We start from the raw sequence: 20,954 nt of genomic DNA, 5'->3' as shown, positions 1-20,954 counted from the left end.
GTATAACCCCCCTCCCTACCACTCATGGTTCATCCTCCGCTTATCCATATCTACCACCACCAGTATAACCCCCCTCCCTACCTCTCATGGTTCCTCCCCCGCTTACCCATATCTACCACCACCAGTATAACTCCCCCTACCTCTCATGGTTCCTCCTCCGCTTACCCATAACTACCACCACCAGTATAACTCCCCCTACCTCTCATGGTTCCTCCCCCGCTTACCCATATCTGCCACCACCAGTATAACCCCTCTCCCTACCCTCATGGTTCCTCCTCCGCTTACCCATATCTACCACCACCAGTATAACCACCTCCCTACATCTCATGGTTCCTCCTCTGTTGAATAACACTTCTCCTGTCTCTCCAGGAGCTGACGAGTACCCTGCAATGCCAGCAGTTGGCCCTGGAATGCATTGTGTCCCTGGGGCAGGAGATCCTCTCCGCCTGTCACCCAGACTCCGTTATCACCATTAAATCCTGGCTGAATATCAGCAAGACCCGTTATCAAGAGGCGAGTGCGCACACAATATACAGTTTGTACAAGGAGTGACGGGAATTATAGGTTATATAGAATATACAGATCATATATAGGATGTATAGAATAAGCATAGGGTATATAGAATATACAGGTCACATATAGGATGTATAGAATAAGCATAGGGTATATAGAATATACAGGATACCTATAGGATGTATAGAATATGCATAGGGTATATAGAATATACAGGATACCTATAGGATGTATAGAATAAGAATAGGGTATATAGAATATACAGGATACCTATAGGATGGATAGAATAAGCTTAGGGTGTATAGAATATACAGGATAGGATGTATAGAATAAGCTTAGGGTATATAGAATATACAGGATATCTATAGGATGTATAGAATAAGCATAGGGTATATAGAATATACAGGATACCTATAGCATGTATAGAATAAGCATAGGGTATATAGAAAATAAAGGATATACAGCATATGCAGCCATGGCCAAAAGTTTTGAGAATGACAGAATTATTGGTTTTCACAAAGTTTGCTTATTCAGTGTTTTTAGACCTTTGTGTCAGATGTTACTATGATATACTGAGGTAACATTACAGCATTACATAAGTGTCAGATGTTACTATGGTATACTGAGGTAACATTACAGCATTACATAAGTGTCAGATGTTACTATGGTATACTGAGGTAACATTACAGCATGACATAAGTGTCAGATGTTACTATGGTATACTGAGGTAACATTAGAGCATTACATAAGTTTCAGATGTTACTATGGTATACTGAGGTAACATTACATAAGTTTCAGATGTTACTATGGTATACTGAGGTAACATTACAGCATTACATAAGTGTCAGATGTTACTATGGTATACTGAGGTAACATTACAGCATGACATAAGTGTCAGATGTTACTATGGTATGCTGAGGTAACATTACGGCATTACATAAGTGTCAGATGTTACTATGGTATACTGAAGTAACATTACAGCATTACATAAGTGTCAGAAGTTACTGTGGTATACTGAAGTAACATTACAGCATTACATAAGTGTCAGAGGCTTTTATTGACAACTACATTAACTTTATGCAAAGAGTCAATATTTGCAGTGTTGAGTCTTCTTTTTCAAGACCTCTGCAATTCACCCTGGCATGCTGTCACTCACCTTCTGGGCCACATACTGACTGACTGATACGGATTCCTAGGTTGTTCCATGTTAACCTCTAGAACCCAGGCTAGCGAGGTCTTCCGCCACTAACAGCCACCCACTGTTCCCTTAGAACTGGTTGACATTCACCGGTACTTAAGTGGCCGCCACGACTTAAAACTCTGAGAGGTAGAGGTTAACACAGGCTACCTACGGAAACCAGAGAGTAGCAGAAAATACAGGAAACAGGGAGAATACGGCTAAGAACCCAATGGTGCGGCTAAAACCGGTAGTACAATTAGAAGAGTTAATGCAGTGGCTTGGAGGCCAGTGATGCAGCTTTGGGAGCCGGTGTTGTGGCTGGCGAGCCGATGGTGAGATGCGGCTTAGAGACGGTAATGCGGCTTGTGAGCCAGTGCTGAGATGCAGCTTAGAGCCAGTAGTATGGCTTGTGAGCTGGTGGTGAGACGCGGCTTTGGGAGCCGGTAGTGTGTTTTATGAGCTGGTGGTGCAATGCGGCCTTGAGAGCCGGTAGTCTGGCTTGTGAGCCGGTGGTGAGATGCGGCCTTGAGAGCCGGTAGTGTGGCTTGTGAGTCGGTGGTGAGATGTGGCTTTGAGAGCCGGTAGTGTGGCTTGTGAGCTGGTGGTGAGACGCGGCTTTGAGAGCCGGTAGTGTGTTTTATGAGCTGGTGGTGCAATGCGGCCTTGAGAGCCGGTAGTCTGGCTTGTGAGCCGGTGGTGAGATGCGGCCTTGAGAGCCGGTAGTGTGGCTTGTGAGTCGATGGTGAGATGCGGCTTTGAGAGCCGGTAGTGAGATGCGGCCTTGAGAGCCGGTAGTGTGGCTTGTGAACCGGTGGTGAGATGCGGCCTTGAGAGCCGGTAGTGTGGCTTGTGAGCCGGTAGTGAGATGCGGCCTTGAGAACCGTTAGTGTGGCAGGATACCTATCGGATGTATAGAATAAGCATAAGGTATATAGAATATACAGGATACCTATAGGATGTATAGAATAAGCATAGGGTATATAGAAAATAAAGTATATATAGCATATACAGCCATGGCCAAAAGTTTTGAGAATGACACAAGTATTGGTTGTCACAAAGTTTGCTGCTTCAGTGTTTTTAGACCTTTTTGTCAGATGTTACTATGGTATACTGAAGTAACATTACAAGCATTTCATAAGTGTCAGAGGCTTTTATTGACACATACATTAAGTTTGTGCAAAGAGTCAATATTTGCAGTGTTGACCCTTCTTTTTCAAGACCTCTGCAATTCGCCCTGGCATGCTGTCAATCAACTTCTGGGCCACATACTGACTGATGGCCGCCCATTCTTGTCTAATCAATGCTTGACGTTTGTCAGAATTTGTGGGTTTTTGTTTGTCCACCCGCCTCTTGAGGATTGACCACAATTTCTCAATGGGATTAAGGTCTGGGGAGTTTCCTGGCCATGGACTCAAAATGTTGATGTTTTGTGCCCCGAGCCACTTAGTTATCACTTTTGCCTTATGACAAGGTGCTCCATCATGCTGGTATAGGCATTGTTCGTCACCAAACTGTTCTTGGATGGTTGGGAGAAGTTGCTCTTGGAGGATGTTTTGTGTTCTTAGGCAAAATTGTGAGTGAGCCCACTCCCTTGGCTGAGAAGGCAACCCCACACATGAATGGTCTCAAGATGCTTTACTGTTGGCATGACACAGGATGAAGACTTTTGGAGGATGGCCTGGTGTAAAGAAAGGCAGCAAAGAAGCCACTAATCTCCAGGAAAAACATCAGTGACAGACTGATGTTCTTAGAAAGGTACAGAGATTGGACTGCTGAAGACCGGGGTAAAATTATTTTCTCTGATGAATCCCCTTTCAGATTGTTTGAGGCATCTAGAAAAACGCTTGTCCGGAGAAGTAAGGGTGAGCGCTACCAAAACATCCTCCTAGAGCAACTTCTCCCAACCATCCAAGAACAGTTTGGTGACGAACAATGCCTTTTCCAGCAAGAGGCGGGTGGACAAACAAGAACCCACAAATTCTGACAAACTCCAAGCATTGATTAGGTAAGAATGGGCGGCCATCAGTGTTACAAGTCGCTGTCACGACTTGTCTCCTTCTAGCAATGTTGTTCCTGTTCCAAGCTCCCAAGCTGCTACCGGCTTCGTTGCCACTCCATCGGCTTCCCAGCCGCACCATCGGCTCCCAAGCTTCTACCGGCTTTGTTGTTGCTCCATCGGCTTCCCAGCCGCACCATCAGCTCCCAAGCTGCTACCAGCTTTGTTGCCGTTCCATAGGCTTCCCAGCCACACCATCAGCTCCCAAGCTGCTACCAGCTTTGTTGTGGCTCCATCGGATTCCCAGCTGCACCATCAGCTCCCAAGCTGCTACCGCGTCTCACCACCAGCTCACAGGCTGTATACCGTCCCTAAGCTGCATCTCACCACTGGCTCACAAGCCGCATTACCCTCTCTAAGCCGCATCTCACCACCGGCTCGCCAGCCACAATACCGGCTCTCAAAGTTGCATCTCACCACTGGCTCCACAGCTACTCTACCGGCTGAAAGCCGCATCTCACCACCAGTGCTCCAGCCACACTGCCAGCTCCCAAAGCTGCATCAATGGCCTCCAAGCCACTGCATTAAATCTTCTAATTGTACTACCGGTTTTAGCCGCACCATCGGCTTCTTAGCCGTATTATGGACTCTTCTCCCTGTCTCCAGTATTTTCTGCTACTCTCTGGTTTCCGTAGGTAGCCTGTGTTAACCTCTACTATTCCGAGTTTTAAGTCCAGGCGGCCACTTAAGTACCGGTGAATGTCAACCAGTTCTAGGGGAACAGTGGGTGGCTGTTAGTGACGGAAGACCTCGCTAGCCTGGGTTCTAGAGGTTAACACGGAACAACCTAGGAATTCGTATCATTTAGTCAGTATGTGGCCCAGAAGGTGAGTGACAGCTGCCAGGGCGAATTGCAGAGGTCTTGAAGAAGAAGGGTCAACAATGCAAATATTGACTTTCTGCATAAACTTAATGTAATTGTCAATAAAAGCCTCTGACACTTATGTAATGCTTGTAATGTTACATCAGTATACCATAGTAACATCTGACACTTATGTCATGCTGTAATGTTACCTCAGTATACCTAAGTAACATCTGACACTTATGTAATGCTGTAATGTTACCTCAGTATACCATAGTAACATCTGACACTTATGTAATGCTGTAATGTTACCTCAGTATACCATAGTAACATCTGACACTTATGTAATGCTATAATGTTACCTCAGTATACCATAGTAACATCTGACACTTATGTAATGCTGTAATTTTACCTCAGTATACCATAGTAACATCTGACACTTATGTCATGCTGTAATGTTACCTCAGTATACCATAGTAACATCTGACACTTATGTAATGCTGTAATGTTACCTCAGTATACCATAGTAACATCTGACACTTATGTAATGCTGTAATGTTACTTCAGTATAGCATGGTAACATCTGACACTTATGTAATGCTGTAATGTTACCTCAGTATACCATAGTAACATCTGACACTTATGTAATGCTATAATGTTACCTCAGTATACCATAGTAACATCTGACACTTATGTAATGCTGTAATGTTACCTCAGTATACCATAGTAACATCTGACACTTATGTAATGCTGTAATGTTACCTCAGTATACCATAGTAACATCTGACACTTATGTAATGCTGTAATGTTACCTCAGTATACCATAGTAACATCTGACACTTATGTAATGCTGTAATGTTACCTCAGTATACCATAGTAACATCTGACACTTATGTAATGCTGTAATGTTACCTCAGTATACCATAGTAACATCTGACACTTATGTAATGCTGTAATGTTACCTCAGTATACCATAGTAACATCTGACACTTATGTAATGCTGTAATTTTACCTCAGTATACCATAGTAACATCTGACACTTATGTCATGCTGTAATTTTACCTCAGTATACCATAGTAACATCTGACACTTATGTCATGCTGTAATGTTACTTCAGTATACCATAGTAACATCTGACACTTATGTCATGCTGTAATGTTACTTCAGTATACCACAGTAACATCTGACACTTATGTAATGCTGTAATGTTACCTCAGTATACCATAGTAACATCTGACACTTATGTCATGCTGTAATGTTACTTCAGTATACCATAGTAACATCTGACACTTATGTAATGCTGTAATTTTACCTCAGTATACCATAGTAACATCTGACACTTATGTAATGCTGTAATTTTACCTCAGTATACCATAGTAACATCTGACACTTATGTCATGCTGTAATGTTACTTCAGTATACCATAGTAACATCTGACACTTATGTAATGCTGTAATGTTACTTCAGTATACCACAGTAACATCTGACACTTATGTAATGCTGTAATGTTACCTCAGTATACCATAGTAACATCTGACACTTATGTCATGCTGTAATGTTACCTCAGTATACCATAGTAACATCTGACAAAAAGGTCTAAATACACTGAAGCAGCAAACTTTGTGAAAACCAATAATTCTGTCATTCTCAAAAGTTTTGGAAATGGCTGTATAGATTATACTGTATAGAATACATATAGAATGCATAGGATATATATGATGTATAAAATATATATATAATCTATAGAACACATATAGCGTATACCTGTATAGAATATTTAAGATACATGTAGGGTGTACAGAATATGGATAGCATACACAGAATATACTGTCTACTGTACAGCACATACAGTAGAATATGTATAGCATATATACAGGATACATATAGGATGTATAGAATAAGCATAGGTTATATATAAAATACAGGATATATAGCATATATAGAATATACTGTATAGAATAAATATAGAATGCATAAGATACGTATGATGTATAGAAGACATAACATATATTTAACATTCAAGATACATGTAGGGTGTATAGAATATGGATAGCATACATAGAATATACTGTATACTGTACAGTACATACAGTAGAATATGTATAGGATATAAACAATATATAGGATATATAGAAGATGTACAGTATAGCATACATAGGATATACAGGCAGGGCCGTAGCTAGGGTAGTGCGGCCGGTGCCATCGCACAGGGCACCGCAGGGCAGGGGGTGCTGTTTGGGCCTGTCAAATTTCTGTTTATTATCATTCTCACTTGTAACTTCCTCTTATTTCATCCCCAGCATCTCCTGGCCTCTCCTATCTCTTCCCTGGCCCTTCCCCATGAGGCCATGGCTCTCTCTCAGGTGCACTATATTATGTCCCTATTTATCCCCAGCATCTCCCGGCCTCCCCTATCTCTTCCCTGGCCCTTCCCCATGAGGCCATGGCCCTCTCTCAGGTGCACTATATTATGTCCCTATTCATCCCCAGCATCTCCTGGCCTCCCCTCTCTCTTCCCTGGCCCTGCCCCATGAGGCCATGGCCCTCTCTCAGGTGCACTATATTATGTCCCTATTTATCCCCAGCATCTCCTGGCCTCCCCTATCTCTTCCCTGGCCCTTCCCCATGAGGCCATGGCCCTCTCTCAGGTGCGCGTCTCCTGGCCTCCCCTATCTCTTCCCTGGCCCTTCCCCATGAGGCCATAGCCCTCTCTCAGGTGCACTATATTATGTCCCTATTTATCCCCGGCATCTCCTGGCCTCCCCTATCTCTTCCCTGGCCCTTCCCCATGAGGCCATGGCCCTCTCTCAGGTGCCCTATATTATGTCCCTATTTATCCCCAGCATCTCCTGGCCTCCCCTATCTCTTCCCTGGCCCTTCCCCATGAGGCCATGGCCCTCTCTCAGGTGCACTATATTATGTCCCTATTCATCCCCAGCATCTCCTGGCCTCCCCTCTCTCTTCCCTGGCCCTTCCCCATGAGGCCATGGCCCTCTCTCAGGTGCACTATATTATGTCCCTATTTATCCCCAGCATCTCCTGGCCTCCCCTATCTCTTCCCTGGCCCTTCCCCATGAGGCCATGGCCCTCTCTCAGGTGCGCGTCTCCTGGCCTCCCCTATCTCTTCCCTGGCCCTTCCCCATGAGGCCATGGCCCTCTCTCAGGTGCACTATATTATATCCCTATTTATCCCCAGCATCTCCTGGCCTCTCCTATCTCTTCCCTGGCCCTTCCCCATGAGGCCATGGCCCTCTCTCAGGTGCACTATATTATGCCCCTATTTATCCCCAGCATCTCCTGGCCTCTCCTATCTCTTCCCTGGCCCTTCCCCATGAGGCCATGGCCCTCTCTCAGGTGCACTATATTATGCCCCTATTTATCCCCAGCATCTCCTGGCCTCCCCTATCTCTTCCCTGGCCCTTCCCCATGAGGCCATGGCCCTCTCTCAGGTGCACTATATTATGCCCCTATTTATCCCCAGCATCTCCTGGCCTCTCCTATCTCTTCCCTGGCCCTTCCCCATGAGGCCATTCACCTTTTTTGGGTGCATTATGTCCCTTTGAAAAATGAGGGGGGCGCCAATGCTCTTTCTGGCACAGGGCACCAAAAAGTCTAGCTACGGCTCTGTATACAGGATATATATTGGATATATAGAAATAGAATATGTAGAGCATACATAGAATATACAGGACGCATATAGGACATATTGAAAATGTATAACATATATAGAATATACAGTACAGGATACATAGAGGATGTATAGAATAAGTATAGCATATACAGCTTGTACAGGACATATAAAATACGTATAGCATATATAGAATATACAGGATACATAGAGGATGTATAGAATACATGTAGAATATATATGATACATAGAGGGCGCATAGAATACGTACAGCATATACAGATTGTACAGGACATATAAAATACGTATAGCATATGTAGAATATACAGGATACATAGAGGATGTATAGAATACATGTAGAATATATATGATACATAGAGAACGCATAGAATACGTATAGCATATACAGATTGTACAGGACATATAAAATACTTATAGCATATAAGGAATATACAGGATACATAGAGGATGTATAGAATACGTGCAGAATATATATGATAAATAGAGAACGCATAGAATACGTATAGCATATACAGATTGTACAGGACATATAAAATACATATAGCATATATAGAATATACAGGATACATAGAGGATGTATACAATATGTATAGCATATATAGAATATACAGGATACATAGTGGATGTATAGAATACATGTAGAATATATATGATACATAGCGGATGCATAGTATACGTATAGCATATACAGATTGTACAGGACATATAAAATACGTATAGCATATATAGAATATACAGGATACATAGTGGATGTATAGAATACGTATAGCATATATATGGAATATACAGGATACATAGAGGATGTATAGAATACGTATAGCATATATAGAATATACAGGATTCATAGAGGATGTATAGAATACATGTAGAATATATATGATACATAGAGGATGCATAGAATACGTATAGCATATACAGATTGTACAGGACATATAAAATACTTATAGCATATAAGAAATATACAGGATACATAGAGGATGCATAGAATACATGTAGAATATATATGATACATAGAGTATGTATAGAATACGTATAGCATATACAGATTGTACAGGACATATAAAATACATATAGCATATTTAGAATATACAGGATACATAGTGGATGTATAGAATACGTATAGCATATAAGGAATATACCGGATACATAGAGGATGTATAGAATACATATAGCATATATAGAATATGCAGGATACATAGAGGATGTATAGAATACATGTAGAATATATATGATACATAGCGGACGCATAGAATACGTATAGCATCTACAGATTGTACAGGACATATTAAATACATATAGCATATAAGGAATATACAGGATACATAGAGGATGTATAGAATAAGTGTAGAATATATATGATACATAGAGGATGCATAGAATACGTATAGCATATACAGATTGTACAGGACATATAAAATACATATGGCATATATAGAATATACAGGATACATAGTGGATGTATAGAATACGTATAGCATATATAGAATATACAGGATTCATAGAGGATGTATAGAATACATGTAGAATATATATGATACATAGAGGATGCATAGAATACATATAGCATATACAGATTGTACATGACATATAAAATACTTATAGCATATATAGAATATACAGGATACATAGAGGATGTATAGAATACGTGTAGAATATATATGATACATAGCGGACGCATAGAATACGTACAGCATATACAGATTGTACAGGACATATAAAATACTTAGAGCATATAAGGAATATACAGGATACATAGAGGATGTATAGAACACGTGTAGAATATATATGATACATAGAGGACGCATAGAATACGTATAGCATATACAGATTGTACAGGACATATAAAATACATATAGCATATAAGGAATATACAGGATATATAGAGGATATATAGAATACTTGTAGAATATATATGATACATAGAGGATGCATAGAATACGTACAGCATATACAGATTGTACAGGACATATAAAATACTTATAGCATATAAGGAATATACAGGATATATAGAGGATGTATAGAATACATGTAGAATATATATGATACATAGAGGACGCATAGAATACGTATAGCATATACAGATTGTACAGGACATATATATTACGTATAGCATATATGGAATATACAGGATACATAGAGGATGTATAGAATACATGTAGAATATATATGATACATAGAGAACGCATAGAATACGTATAGCATATACAGATTGTACAGGACATATAAAATACTTATAGCATATAAGGAATATACAGGATACATAGAGGATGTATAGAATACGTGTAGAATATATATGATAAATAGAGGACGCATAGAATACGTATAGCATATACAGATTGTACAGGACATATAAAATACATATAGCATATATAGAATATACAGGATACATAGAGGATGTATACAATATGTATAGCATATATAGAATATACAGGATACATAGTGGATGTATAGAATACATGTAGAATATATATGATACATAGCGGATGCATAGTATACGTATAGCATATACAGATTGTACAGGACATATAAAATACGTATAGCATATATAGAATATACAGGATACATAGTGGATGTATAGAATACGTATAGCATATATAGAATATACAGGATTCATAGAGGATGTATAGAATACATGTAGAATATATATGATACATAGAGGATGCATAGAATACGTATAGCATATACAGATTGTACAGGACATATAAAATACTTATAGCATATAAGAAATATACAGGATACATAGAGGATGCATAGAATACATGTAGAATATATATGATACATAGAGTATGTATAGAATACGTATAGCATATACAGATTGTACAGGACATATAAAATACATATAGCATATTTAGAATATACAGGATACATAGTGGATGTATAGAATACGTATAGCATATAAGGAATATACCGGATACATAGAGGATGTATAGAATACATATAGCATATATAGAATATGCAGGATACATAGAGGATGTATAGAATACATGTAGAATATATATGATACATAGCGGACGCATAGAATACGTATAGCATCTACAGATTGTACAGGACATATTAAATACATATAGCATATAAGGAATATACAGGATACATAGAGGATGTATAGAATAAGTGTAGAATATATATGATACATAGAGGATGCATAGAATACGTATAGCATATACAGATTGTACAGGACATATAAAATACATATGGCATATATAGAATATACAGGATACATAGTGGATGTATAGAATACGTATAGCATATATAGAATATACAGGATTCATAGAGGATGTATAGAATACATGTAGAATATATATGATACATAGAGGATGCATAGAATACATATAGCATATACAGATTGTACATGACATATAAAATACTTATAGCATATATAGAATATACAGGATACATAGAGGATGTATAGAATACGTGTAGAATATATATGATACATAGCGGACGCATAGAATACGTACAGCATATACAGATTGTACAGGACATATAAAATACTTAGAGCATATAAGGAATATACAGGATACATAGAGGATGTATAGAACACGTGTAGAATATATATGATACATAGAGGACGCATAGAATACGTATAGCATATACAGATTGTACAGGACATATAAAATACATATAGCATATAAGGAATATACAGGATATATAGAGGATATATAGAATACTTGTAGAATATATATGATACATAGAGGATGCATAGAATACGTACAGCATATACAGATTGTACAGGACATATAAAATACTTATAGCATATAAGGAATATACAGGATATATAGAGGATGTATAGAATACATGTAGAATATATATGATACATAGAGGACGCATAGAATACGTATAGCATATACAGATTGTACAGGACATATATATTACGTATAGCATATATGGAATATACAGGATACATAGAGGATGTATAGAATACATGTAGAATATATATGATACATAGAGGATGCATAGAATACGTACAGCATATACAGATTGTACAGGACATATAAAATACTTATAGCATATAAGGAATATTCAGGATACATAGAGGATGTATAGAATACATGTAGAATATATATGATACATAGAGGATGTATAGCATATACAGATTGTACAGGACATATAAAATACATATAGCATATAAGGAATATACAGGATACATAGAGGATATATAGAATACATGTAGAATATATATGATACATAGAGGATGCATAGAATACATATAGCATATACAGATTGTACAGGACATATAAAATACATATAGCATATATAGAATATACAGGATACATAGTGGATGTATAGAATACGTATAGCATATATGGAATATACAGGATACATAGAGGATATATAGAATACATGTAGAATATATATGATACATAGAGGATGCATAGAATACATATAGCATATACAGATTGTACAGGACATATAAAATACATATAGCATATAAGGAATATACAGGATACATAGAGGATATATAGAATACATGTAGAATATATATGATACATAGAGGATGCATAGAATACATATAGCATATACAGATTGTACAGGACATATACATTACATATAGCATATATGGAATATACAGTATACATAGAGGATGTATAGAATACATATAGAATATATATGATACATAGAGGACGCAAAGAATACGTATAGCATATACAGATTGTACAGGACATATACATTACGTATAGCATATAAGGAATATACAGGATACATGGAGGATGTATACAATACATATAGAATGTATATGATACATAGAGGACTCAAAGAATATGTATAGCATATACAGATTGTACAGGACATATAAAATACTTATAGCATATAAGGAATATACAGAATACATATAGAATATATATGATACATAGAGGACACAAAGAATACGTATAGCATATACAGATTGTACAGGACATATAAAATACATATAGCATATATAGAATATACAGGATACATAGTGGATGTATAGAGTACGTATAGCATATATGGAATATACAGGATACATAGAGGATGTATAGAATACATGTAGAATATATATGATACATAGAGGATGTATAGAATACATGTAGAATATATATGATACATAGAGGATGCATAGAATACGTACAGCATATAGAGATTGTACAGGACATATAAAATACTTATAGCATATATAGAATATACAGGATACATAGTGGATGTATAGAGTACGTATAGCATATATGGAATATACAGGATACATAGAGGATGTATAAAATACATGTAGAATATATATGATACATAGAGGATGCATAGAATACATATAGCATATACAGATTGTACAGGACATATAAAATACTTATAGCATATAAGGAATATAGAGGATACATAGAGGATGTATAGAATACATGTAGAATATATGGGATACATAGAGGATGCATAGAATACATATAGCATATACAGATTGTACAGGACATATAAAATACATATAGCATATATAGAATATACAGGATACATATAGGATGTATAGAATATGTATAGTGTAAAAGGAATATACAGGATACATGTAGGATGTATAGAATGCATATATAGAATATACAGGATACTTAGAGGATGTATAGAATGCATATATAGAATATACAGGATACATAGAGGATGTATAGAATGCATATATAGAATATACAGGATACATAGAGGATGTATAGAATGCATATATAGAATATACAGGATACATAGAGGATGTATAGAATGCATATATAGAATATACAGGATACATAGAGGATGTATAGAATGCATATATAGAATATACAGGATACATAGAGGATGTATAGAATGCAGATATAGAATATACAGGATACATAGAGGATGTATAGAATGCATATATGGAATGTAGAGGATACATAGATGGTGTATAGAATATGTATAGTATACATAGAATTTACAGGATACATAGGGGTAAATTTACTAAGCTGCCGATTTCTATTTGATGTGTCTCAGATGACATCATCCGGATTCATGTGTTTCATTTCGGATTCAGGTTACTGAGTTTTCTAAGCTGCCGAGATGCTGTCCTTCGTGTTGTTCGATAGTGTAATCATTCTACACCATTCGTATTATTCCTTTATATTTGGCGTTCGTTTTGGATAACTCGAACGAACAGAAGCACGGACGGGATCAGTGAGATCATCCGTCTGTGCTTCTGTGTTAAAAAAATTAAAACCTGTGTAAAAATAGAAAATAAATGACACTGCCCCCCCACACCCCAAAAGAACAACCAGACCCAGGCTTTGGAGACCCAGGGGTAAATTTACTAAGAGTCGAGATGACCATTTCGGGTGATTTATTCATTTTTTTGCCTGCTTGCAAATTTACTAAAGGCAAAGTCGGGTGAGTTAGAGAGAGATTTCTCTCATCTCACTCTTAAAACTCGGGTGAGATAGTAATCTAGAGTCAAATCACCATCGGGCCAAATCGGGAGTACTTTTCACCTAAAATATACATCTCTCAAATTTACCAAGAATCGGGATGACAAGCTCGGGTGAGAAAAGAGCAAACTCTCCGTCAAAATCACTTTATAATCTCTCAACCCCCTGAGCTGCGAGATGGTCAGAAACATACACAAAGTATTGTAATTTGTGTATGTTTATTTCTGTAAATGGTTGAAATAGGGATAATTTAATAAAAAAAAATGACGTGATGTCCCCCCCCAAAAGACTAACCAGCCCCGGGCTTGCCAACCTGTCCTGGTTCTTAAATTTACAGGGGAAAAAAGTGTAGGGTTCCACTGTCAATTTACGAACCAGCAACAGGCAGCAGGGACAGAGCTGGTTTTAAATATACAGACAAAAAAAATGACGTGAGGTTCCCCGTATATTTAATACCAGCCCTGGACCATTTCTAACGGGGGACTGATGCCACAGTCAGGGGTGCCCTTTCACCGGGCCCCCCAGCCGCAGCATCAGCCCTGACCGTTAATCAGCCCAGGCCAGGGATCCCTGGGGAGCTGGGGACCCCCCCAATAAAGGGGTCACCCTCTCCAGGGCACCCCTGGCCTAGGCTGATAGCCCAGGCCATCCTCGGCACCCTATGGCGGTGGGTGCCGGGTTGATAGTGTATGTGTATTGTAAAAGGGTTAAATATTTTCTTTCGTTGTGGAACAACACGTACCAGCAAGCCTCCCCCCGCATGCTGGTATTTGGAGAACCACAAATACCAGCATGCGGGACATTACGGGCCCGCTGGCACTTGTAGTTCCACAACCAAAGCAATATGTAATAAACACAACATACACTGTGACAGTAAAATTTTATTATAACATACATGCACACTCACACTCACTATCACACATACTCACCTAGTATCCGAAGTAATCCATAGGGGTACCTATAGAAAAAAATCCATACTCACCTCTCCTATGCGTAGGTCACGTCCTCTTCTCCAAGTAGGCTTCCAAAGGGTTAAAAATAACAAAACGAGTACCCGAATCCAAGCCGGAGCGAGCAAAGCTATATGTTTCCACATAGCTTTCCTCCGCACAAATGACCGGGGCACACGTGGGCCAGCCAATCAGCAGGCATCTCCCTCGGAGCAGCTCGCTAATTGGCTGTGTGCGGTCAGCGTGTCTCCACATAGACTTCTATGGGGAGAATTCTCCATTGAAGTCTATCATGCGAACCGCGACATTGTATCTACTGCTGTAACCACCAATAGAGACACTCACTGCCACCCACTACCACACGCAGCATGAGTGGTACTGCACGGCAGTGAGTGTCTCTATGCTGGCTGTGTGACGGTATACGCAGCATGAGGGGTAGTGGGCGGCAGTGAGTGTCTCTATGCTGGCTGTGTGACGTTATACGCAGCATGAGGGGTAGTGGGCGGCAGTGAGTGTCTCTATGCTGGCTGTGTGACGTTATACGCAGCATGAGTGATAGTGGGCGGCAGTGAGTGTCTCTATGTTGGCTGTGTGACGTTATACGCAGCATGAGTGATAGTGGGTGGCAGTGAGTGTTTCTATGCTGGCTGTGTGATGGTATATGCAGCATGTGTGGTAGTGGGCGGCAGTGAGCGTCTCTATGCTGGCTGTGTGACGTTATACGCAGCATGTGTGGTAGTGGGCGGCAGTGAGTGTCTCTATGCTGGCTGTGTGATGTTATACGCAGCATGTGTGGTAGTGGGCGGCAGTGAGTGTCTCTATGCTGGCTGTGTGACGTTATATGCAGCATGTGTGGTAGTGGGCGGCAGTGAGTGTCTCTATGCTGGCTGTGTGACGTTATATGCAGCATGTGTGGTAGTGGGCGGCAGTGAGTGTCTATGCTGGCTGTGTGACGTTATACGCAGCATGTGTGGTAGTGGGCGGCAGTGAGTGTCTCTATGCTGGCTGTGTGACGGTATACGCAGCATGAGGGGTAGTGGGCGGCAGTGAGTGTCTCTATGCTGGCTGTGTGACGTTATACGCAGCATGTGTGGTAGTGGGCGGCAGTGAGCGTCTCTATGCTGGCTGTGTGACGTTATACGCAGCATGAGTGATAGTGGGTGGCAGTGAGTGTCTCTATGCTGGCTGTGTGACGTTATACGCAGCATGTGTGGTAGTGGGCGGCAGTGAGTGTCTCTATGCTGGCTGTGTGACGTTATACGCAGCATGTGTGGTAGTGGGCGGCAGTGAGTGTCTCTATGCTGGCTGTGTGACGTTATATGCAGCATGTGTGGTAGTGGGCGGCAGTGAGTGTCTCTATGCTGGCTGTGTGACGTTATATGCAGCATGTGTGGTAGTGGGCGGCAGTGAGTGTCTCTATGCTGGCTGTGTGACGTTATACGCAGCAGGTGTGGTAGTGGGCGGCAGTGAGCGTCTCTATGCTGGCTGTGTGACGTTATATGCAGCATGTGTGGTAGTGAGCGGCAGTGAGTGTCTCTATGCTGGCTGTGTGACGTTATACGCAGCATGTGTGGTAGTGGGCGGCAGTGAGTGTCTCTATGCTGGCTGTGTGACGTTATATGCAGCATGTGTGGTAGTGGACGGCAGTGAGTGTCTCTATGCTGGCTGTGTGACGTTATACGCAGCATGTGTGGTAGTGGGCGGCAGTGAGCGTCTCTATGCTGGCTGTGTGACGTTATATGCAGCATGTGTGGTAGTGGGCGGCAGTGAGTGTCTCTATGTTGGCTGTGTGACGGTATACGCAGCATGAGGGGTAGTGAGCGGCAGTGAGTGTCTCTATGCTGGCTGTGTGATGGTATATGCAGCATGTGTGGTAGTGGGCGGCAGTGAGTGTCTCTATGCTGGCTGTGTGACGTTATACGCAGCATGAGTGATAGTGGGCGGCAGTGAGCGTCTCTATGCTGGCTGTGTGACGTTATACGCAGCATGAGTGATAGTGGGCGGCAGTGAGTGTCTCTATTCTGGCTGTGTGACGTTATACGCAGCATGTGTGGTAGTGGGCGGCAGTGAGTGTCTCTATGCTGGCTGTGTGACGTTATACGCAGCATGTGTGGTAGTGGGCGGCAGTGAGCGTCTCTATGCTGGCTGTGTGACGTTATATGCAGCATGTGTGGTAGTGGGTGGCAGTGAGCGTCTCTATTCTGGCTGTGTGACGTTATACGCAGCATGTGTGGTAGTGGGCGGCAGTGAGTGTCTCTATGCTGGCTGTGTGGCGTTATACGCAGCATGTGTGGTAGTGGGCGGCAGTGAGCGTCTCTATGCTGGCTGTGTGACGTTATACGCAGCATGAGTGATAGTGGGTGGCAGTGAGCGTCTCTATTCTGGCTGTGTGACGTTATAAGCAGCATGTGTGGTAGTGGGCGGCAGTGAGTGTCTCTATGCTGGCTGTGTGACGTTATACGCAGCATGTGTGGTAGTGGGCGGCAGTGAGTGTCTCTATGCTGGCTGTGTGACGTTATATGCAGCATGTGTGGTAGTGGGCGGCAGTGAGTGTCTCTATGCTGGCTGTGTGACGTTATACGCAGCATGTGTGGTAGTGGGCGGCAGTGAGCGTCTCTATGCTGGCTGTGTGACGTTATATGCAGCATGTGTGGTAGTGGGCGGCAGTGAGTGTCTCTATGCTGGCTGTGTGACGTTATACGCAGCATGTGTGGTAGTGGGCGGCAGTGAGTGTCTCTATGCTGGCTGTGTGACGACTATATACGCAGCATGAGTGGTAGTGGGCGGCAATGAGTGTCTCTATGCTGGCTGTGTGACGTTATACGCAGCATGAGTGGTAGTGGGCAGCAGTGAGTGTCTCTATGCTGGCTGTGTGACGTTATACGCAGCATGTGTGGTAGTGGGCGGCAGTGAGTGTCTCTATGCTGGCTGTGTGACGTTATATGCAGCATGTGTGGTAGTGGGCGGCAGTGAGTGTCTCTATGCTGGCTGTGTGACGTTATACGCAGCATGTGTGGTACTGGGCAGCAGTGAGTGTCTCTATGCTGGCTGTGTGACGGTATACGCAGCATGTGTGGTAGTGGGCGGCAGTGAGTGTCTATGCTGGCTGTGTGACGTTATACGCAGCATGTGTGGTAGTGGGCGGCATTGAGTGTCTATGCTGGCTGTGTGACGGTATACGCAGCATGAGGTGTAGTGGGCGGCAGTGAGTGTCTCTATGCTGGCTGTGTGACGTTATACGCAGCATGTGTGGTAGTGGGCGGCAGTGAGTGTCTCTATGCTGGCTGTGTGACGGTATACGCAGCATGTGTGGTAGTGGGCGGCAGTGAGTGTCTATGCTGGCTGTGTGACGGTATACGCAGCATGTGGGGTAGTGGACGGCAGTGAGTGTCTCTATGCTGGCTGTGTGACGTTATACGCAGCATGTGTGGTAGTGGGTGGCAGTGAGGTCTCTATGTTGGCTGTGTGACGGTATACGCAGCATGTGTGGTAGTGGGCGGCAGTGAGTGTCTCTTTGCTGGCTGTGTGACGTTATACGCAGCATATGTGGTAGTGGGCGGCAGTGAGTGTCTCTATGCCGGCTGTGTGACGTTATACGCAGCATGTGTGGTAGTGGGCGGCAGTGAGGTCTCTATGTTGTCTGTGTGACGGTATACGCAGCATGTGGGGTAGTGGGCGGCAGTGAGTGTCTCTATGCTGGCTGTGTGACGGTATACGCAGCATGTGGGGTAGTGGGCGGCAGTGAGTGTCTCTATGCTGGCTGTGTGACGTTATACGCAGCATGTGTGGTAGTGGGCGGCAGTGAGGTCTCTATGTTGGCTGTGTGACGGTATACGCAGCATGTGTGGTAGTGGGCGGCAGTGAGTGTCTCTATGCTGGCTGTGTGACGTTATACGCAGCATATGTGGTAGTGGGCGGCAGTGAGTGTCTATGCTGGCTGTGTAACGGTAAACGCAGCATGAGCGGTAGTGGGCGGCAGTGAGTGTCTCTATGCTGGCTGTGTGACGTTATACGCAGCATGTGTGGTAGTGGGCGGCAGTGAGTGTCTCTATGCTGGCTGTGTGACGGTATACGCAGCATGAGGAGTAGTGGGCGGCAGTGAGTGTCTCTATGCTGGCTGTGTGACGATATACGCAGCATGTGGGGTAGTGGGCGGCAGTGAGTGTCTTTATGCTGGTTTGTGTGACGGTATACGCAGCATGAGTGGTAGTGGGCGGCAGTGAGTGTCTCTATGCTGGCTGTGTGACGGTATATGCAGCATAAGCTGTAGTGGGCGGCAGTGAGTGTCTCTATAGTGGCTGTGTGACGGTATATGCAGCATGAGGGGTAGTGGGCGGCAGTGAGGTCTCTATGCTGGTTGTGTGACGTTATACGCAGCATGTGTGGTAATGGGCGGCAGTGAGTGTCTCTATGCTGGCTGTGTGACGGCATATGCAGCATGAGGGGTAGTGGGCGGCAGTGAGCGTCTCTATGCTGGCTGTGTGACGTTATACGCAGCATGTGTGGTAATGGGCGGCAGTGAGTGTCTCTATGCTGGCTGTGTTACGGCATATGCAACATGAGGGGTAGTGGGCGGCAGTGAGCGTCTCTATGCTGGCTGTGTGACGGTATACGCAGCATGAGAGGTAGTGGGCGGCAGTGAGGTCTCTATGCTGGCTGTGTAACGTTATACGCAGCATGAGCGGTAGTGGGCGGCAGTGAGCGTCTCTATGCTGGCTGTGTGACGGTATACGCAGCATGTGTGGTAGTGGGCGGCAGTGAGGTCTCTATGCTGGCTGTGTGACGGTATATGCAGCATGAGGGGTAGTGGGCGGCAGTGAGGTCTCTATGCTGGCTGTATGACGGTATACGCAGCTTGAGGAGTAGTGGACGGCAGTGAGTGTCTCTATGCTGGCTGTGTGACGTTATACGCAGCATGTGTGTTAGTGGGCGGCAGTGAGTGTCTCTATGCTGGCTGTGTGACGTTATACGCAGCACGAGGAGTAGTGGACGGCAGTGAGCGTCTCTATGCTGGCTGTGTGACGGTATACGCAGCATGTGTGTTAGTGGGCGGCAGTGAGGTCTCTATGCTGGCTGTGTGACGGTATATGCAGCATGAGGGGTAGTGGGCGGCAGTGAGGTCTCTATGCTGGCTGTATGACGGTATACGCAGCATGAGGAGTAGTGGACGGCAGTGAGTGTCTCTATGCTGGCTGTGTGACGTTATACGCAGCATGTGTGGTAGTGGGCGGCAGTGAGTGTCTCTATGCTGGCTGTGTGACGGTATACGCAGCATGTGTGGTAGTGGGCGGCAGTGAGTGTCTCTATGCTGGCTGTGTGACGTTATACGCAGCATATGTGGTAGTGGGCGGCAGTGAGTGTCTCTATGCCGGCTGTGTGACGTTATACGCAGCATGTGTGGTAGTGGGCGGCAGTGAGGTCTCTATGTTGTCTGTGTGA

General features: G+C 42.6%; 1 protein-coding gene across 1 annotated transcript in view; it reads left to right on the top strand.

Moving 5' to 3' along the window:
* LOC148511581 (microtubule-actin cross-linking factor 1, isoforms 6/7-like) overlaps nucleotides 1-20,954 on the top strand; it is a 255,456-nt gene that overhangs the window by 195,133 nt on the left and 39,369 nt on the right. Inside the window, exon 30 of the mRNA XM_088442060.1 lies at nucleotides 370-513. Within this exon, the coding sequence (XP_088298186.1) occupies nucleotides 370-513 (144 nt within the window). The remainder of the gene's footprint in view (nucleotides 1-369; nucleotides 514-20,954) is intronic.

Source organism: Taudactylus pleione, unplaced genomic scaffold (genome assembly GCF_031769625.1).
Source record: "Taudactylus pleione unplaced genomic scaffold, aTauple2 ptg000304l, whole genome shotgun sequence".
Taxonomy (NCBI): domain Eukaryota; kingdom Metazoa; phylum Chordata; class Amphibia; order Anura; family Myobatrachidae; genus Taudactylus; species Taudactylus pleione.
Note: the sequence above shows the minus strand (reverse complement) of the source record. Positions and strands in the feature narration are given on the sequence as shown.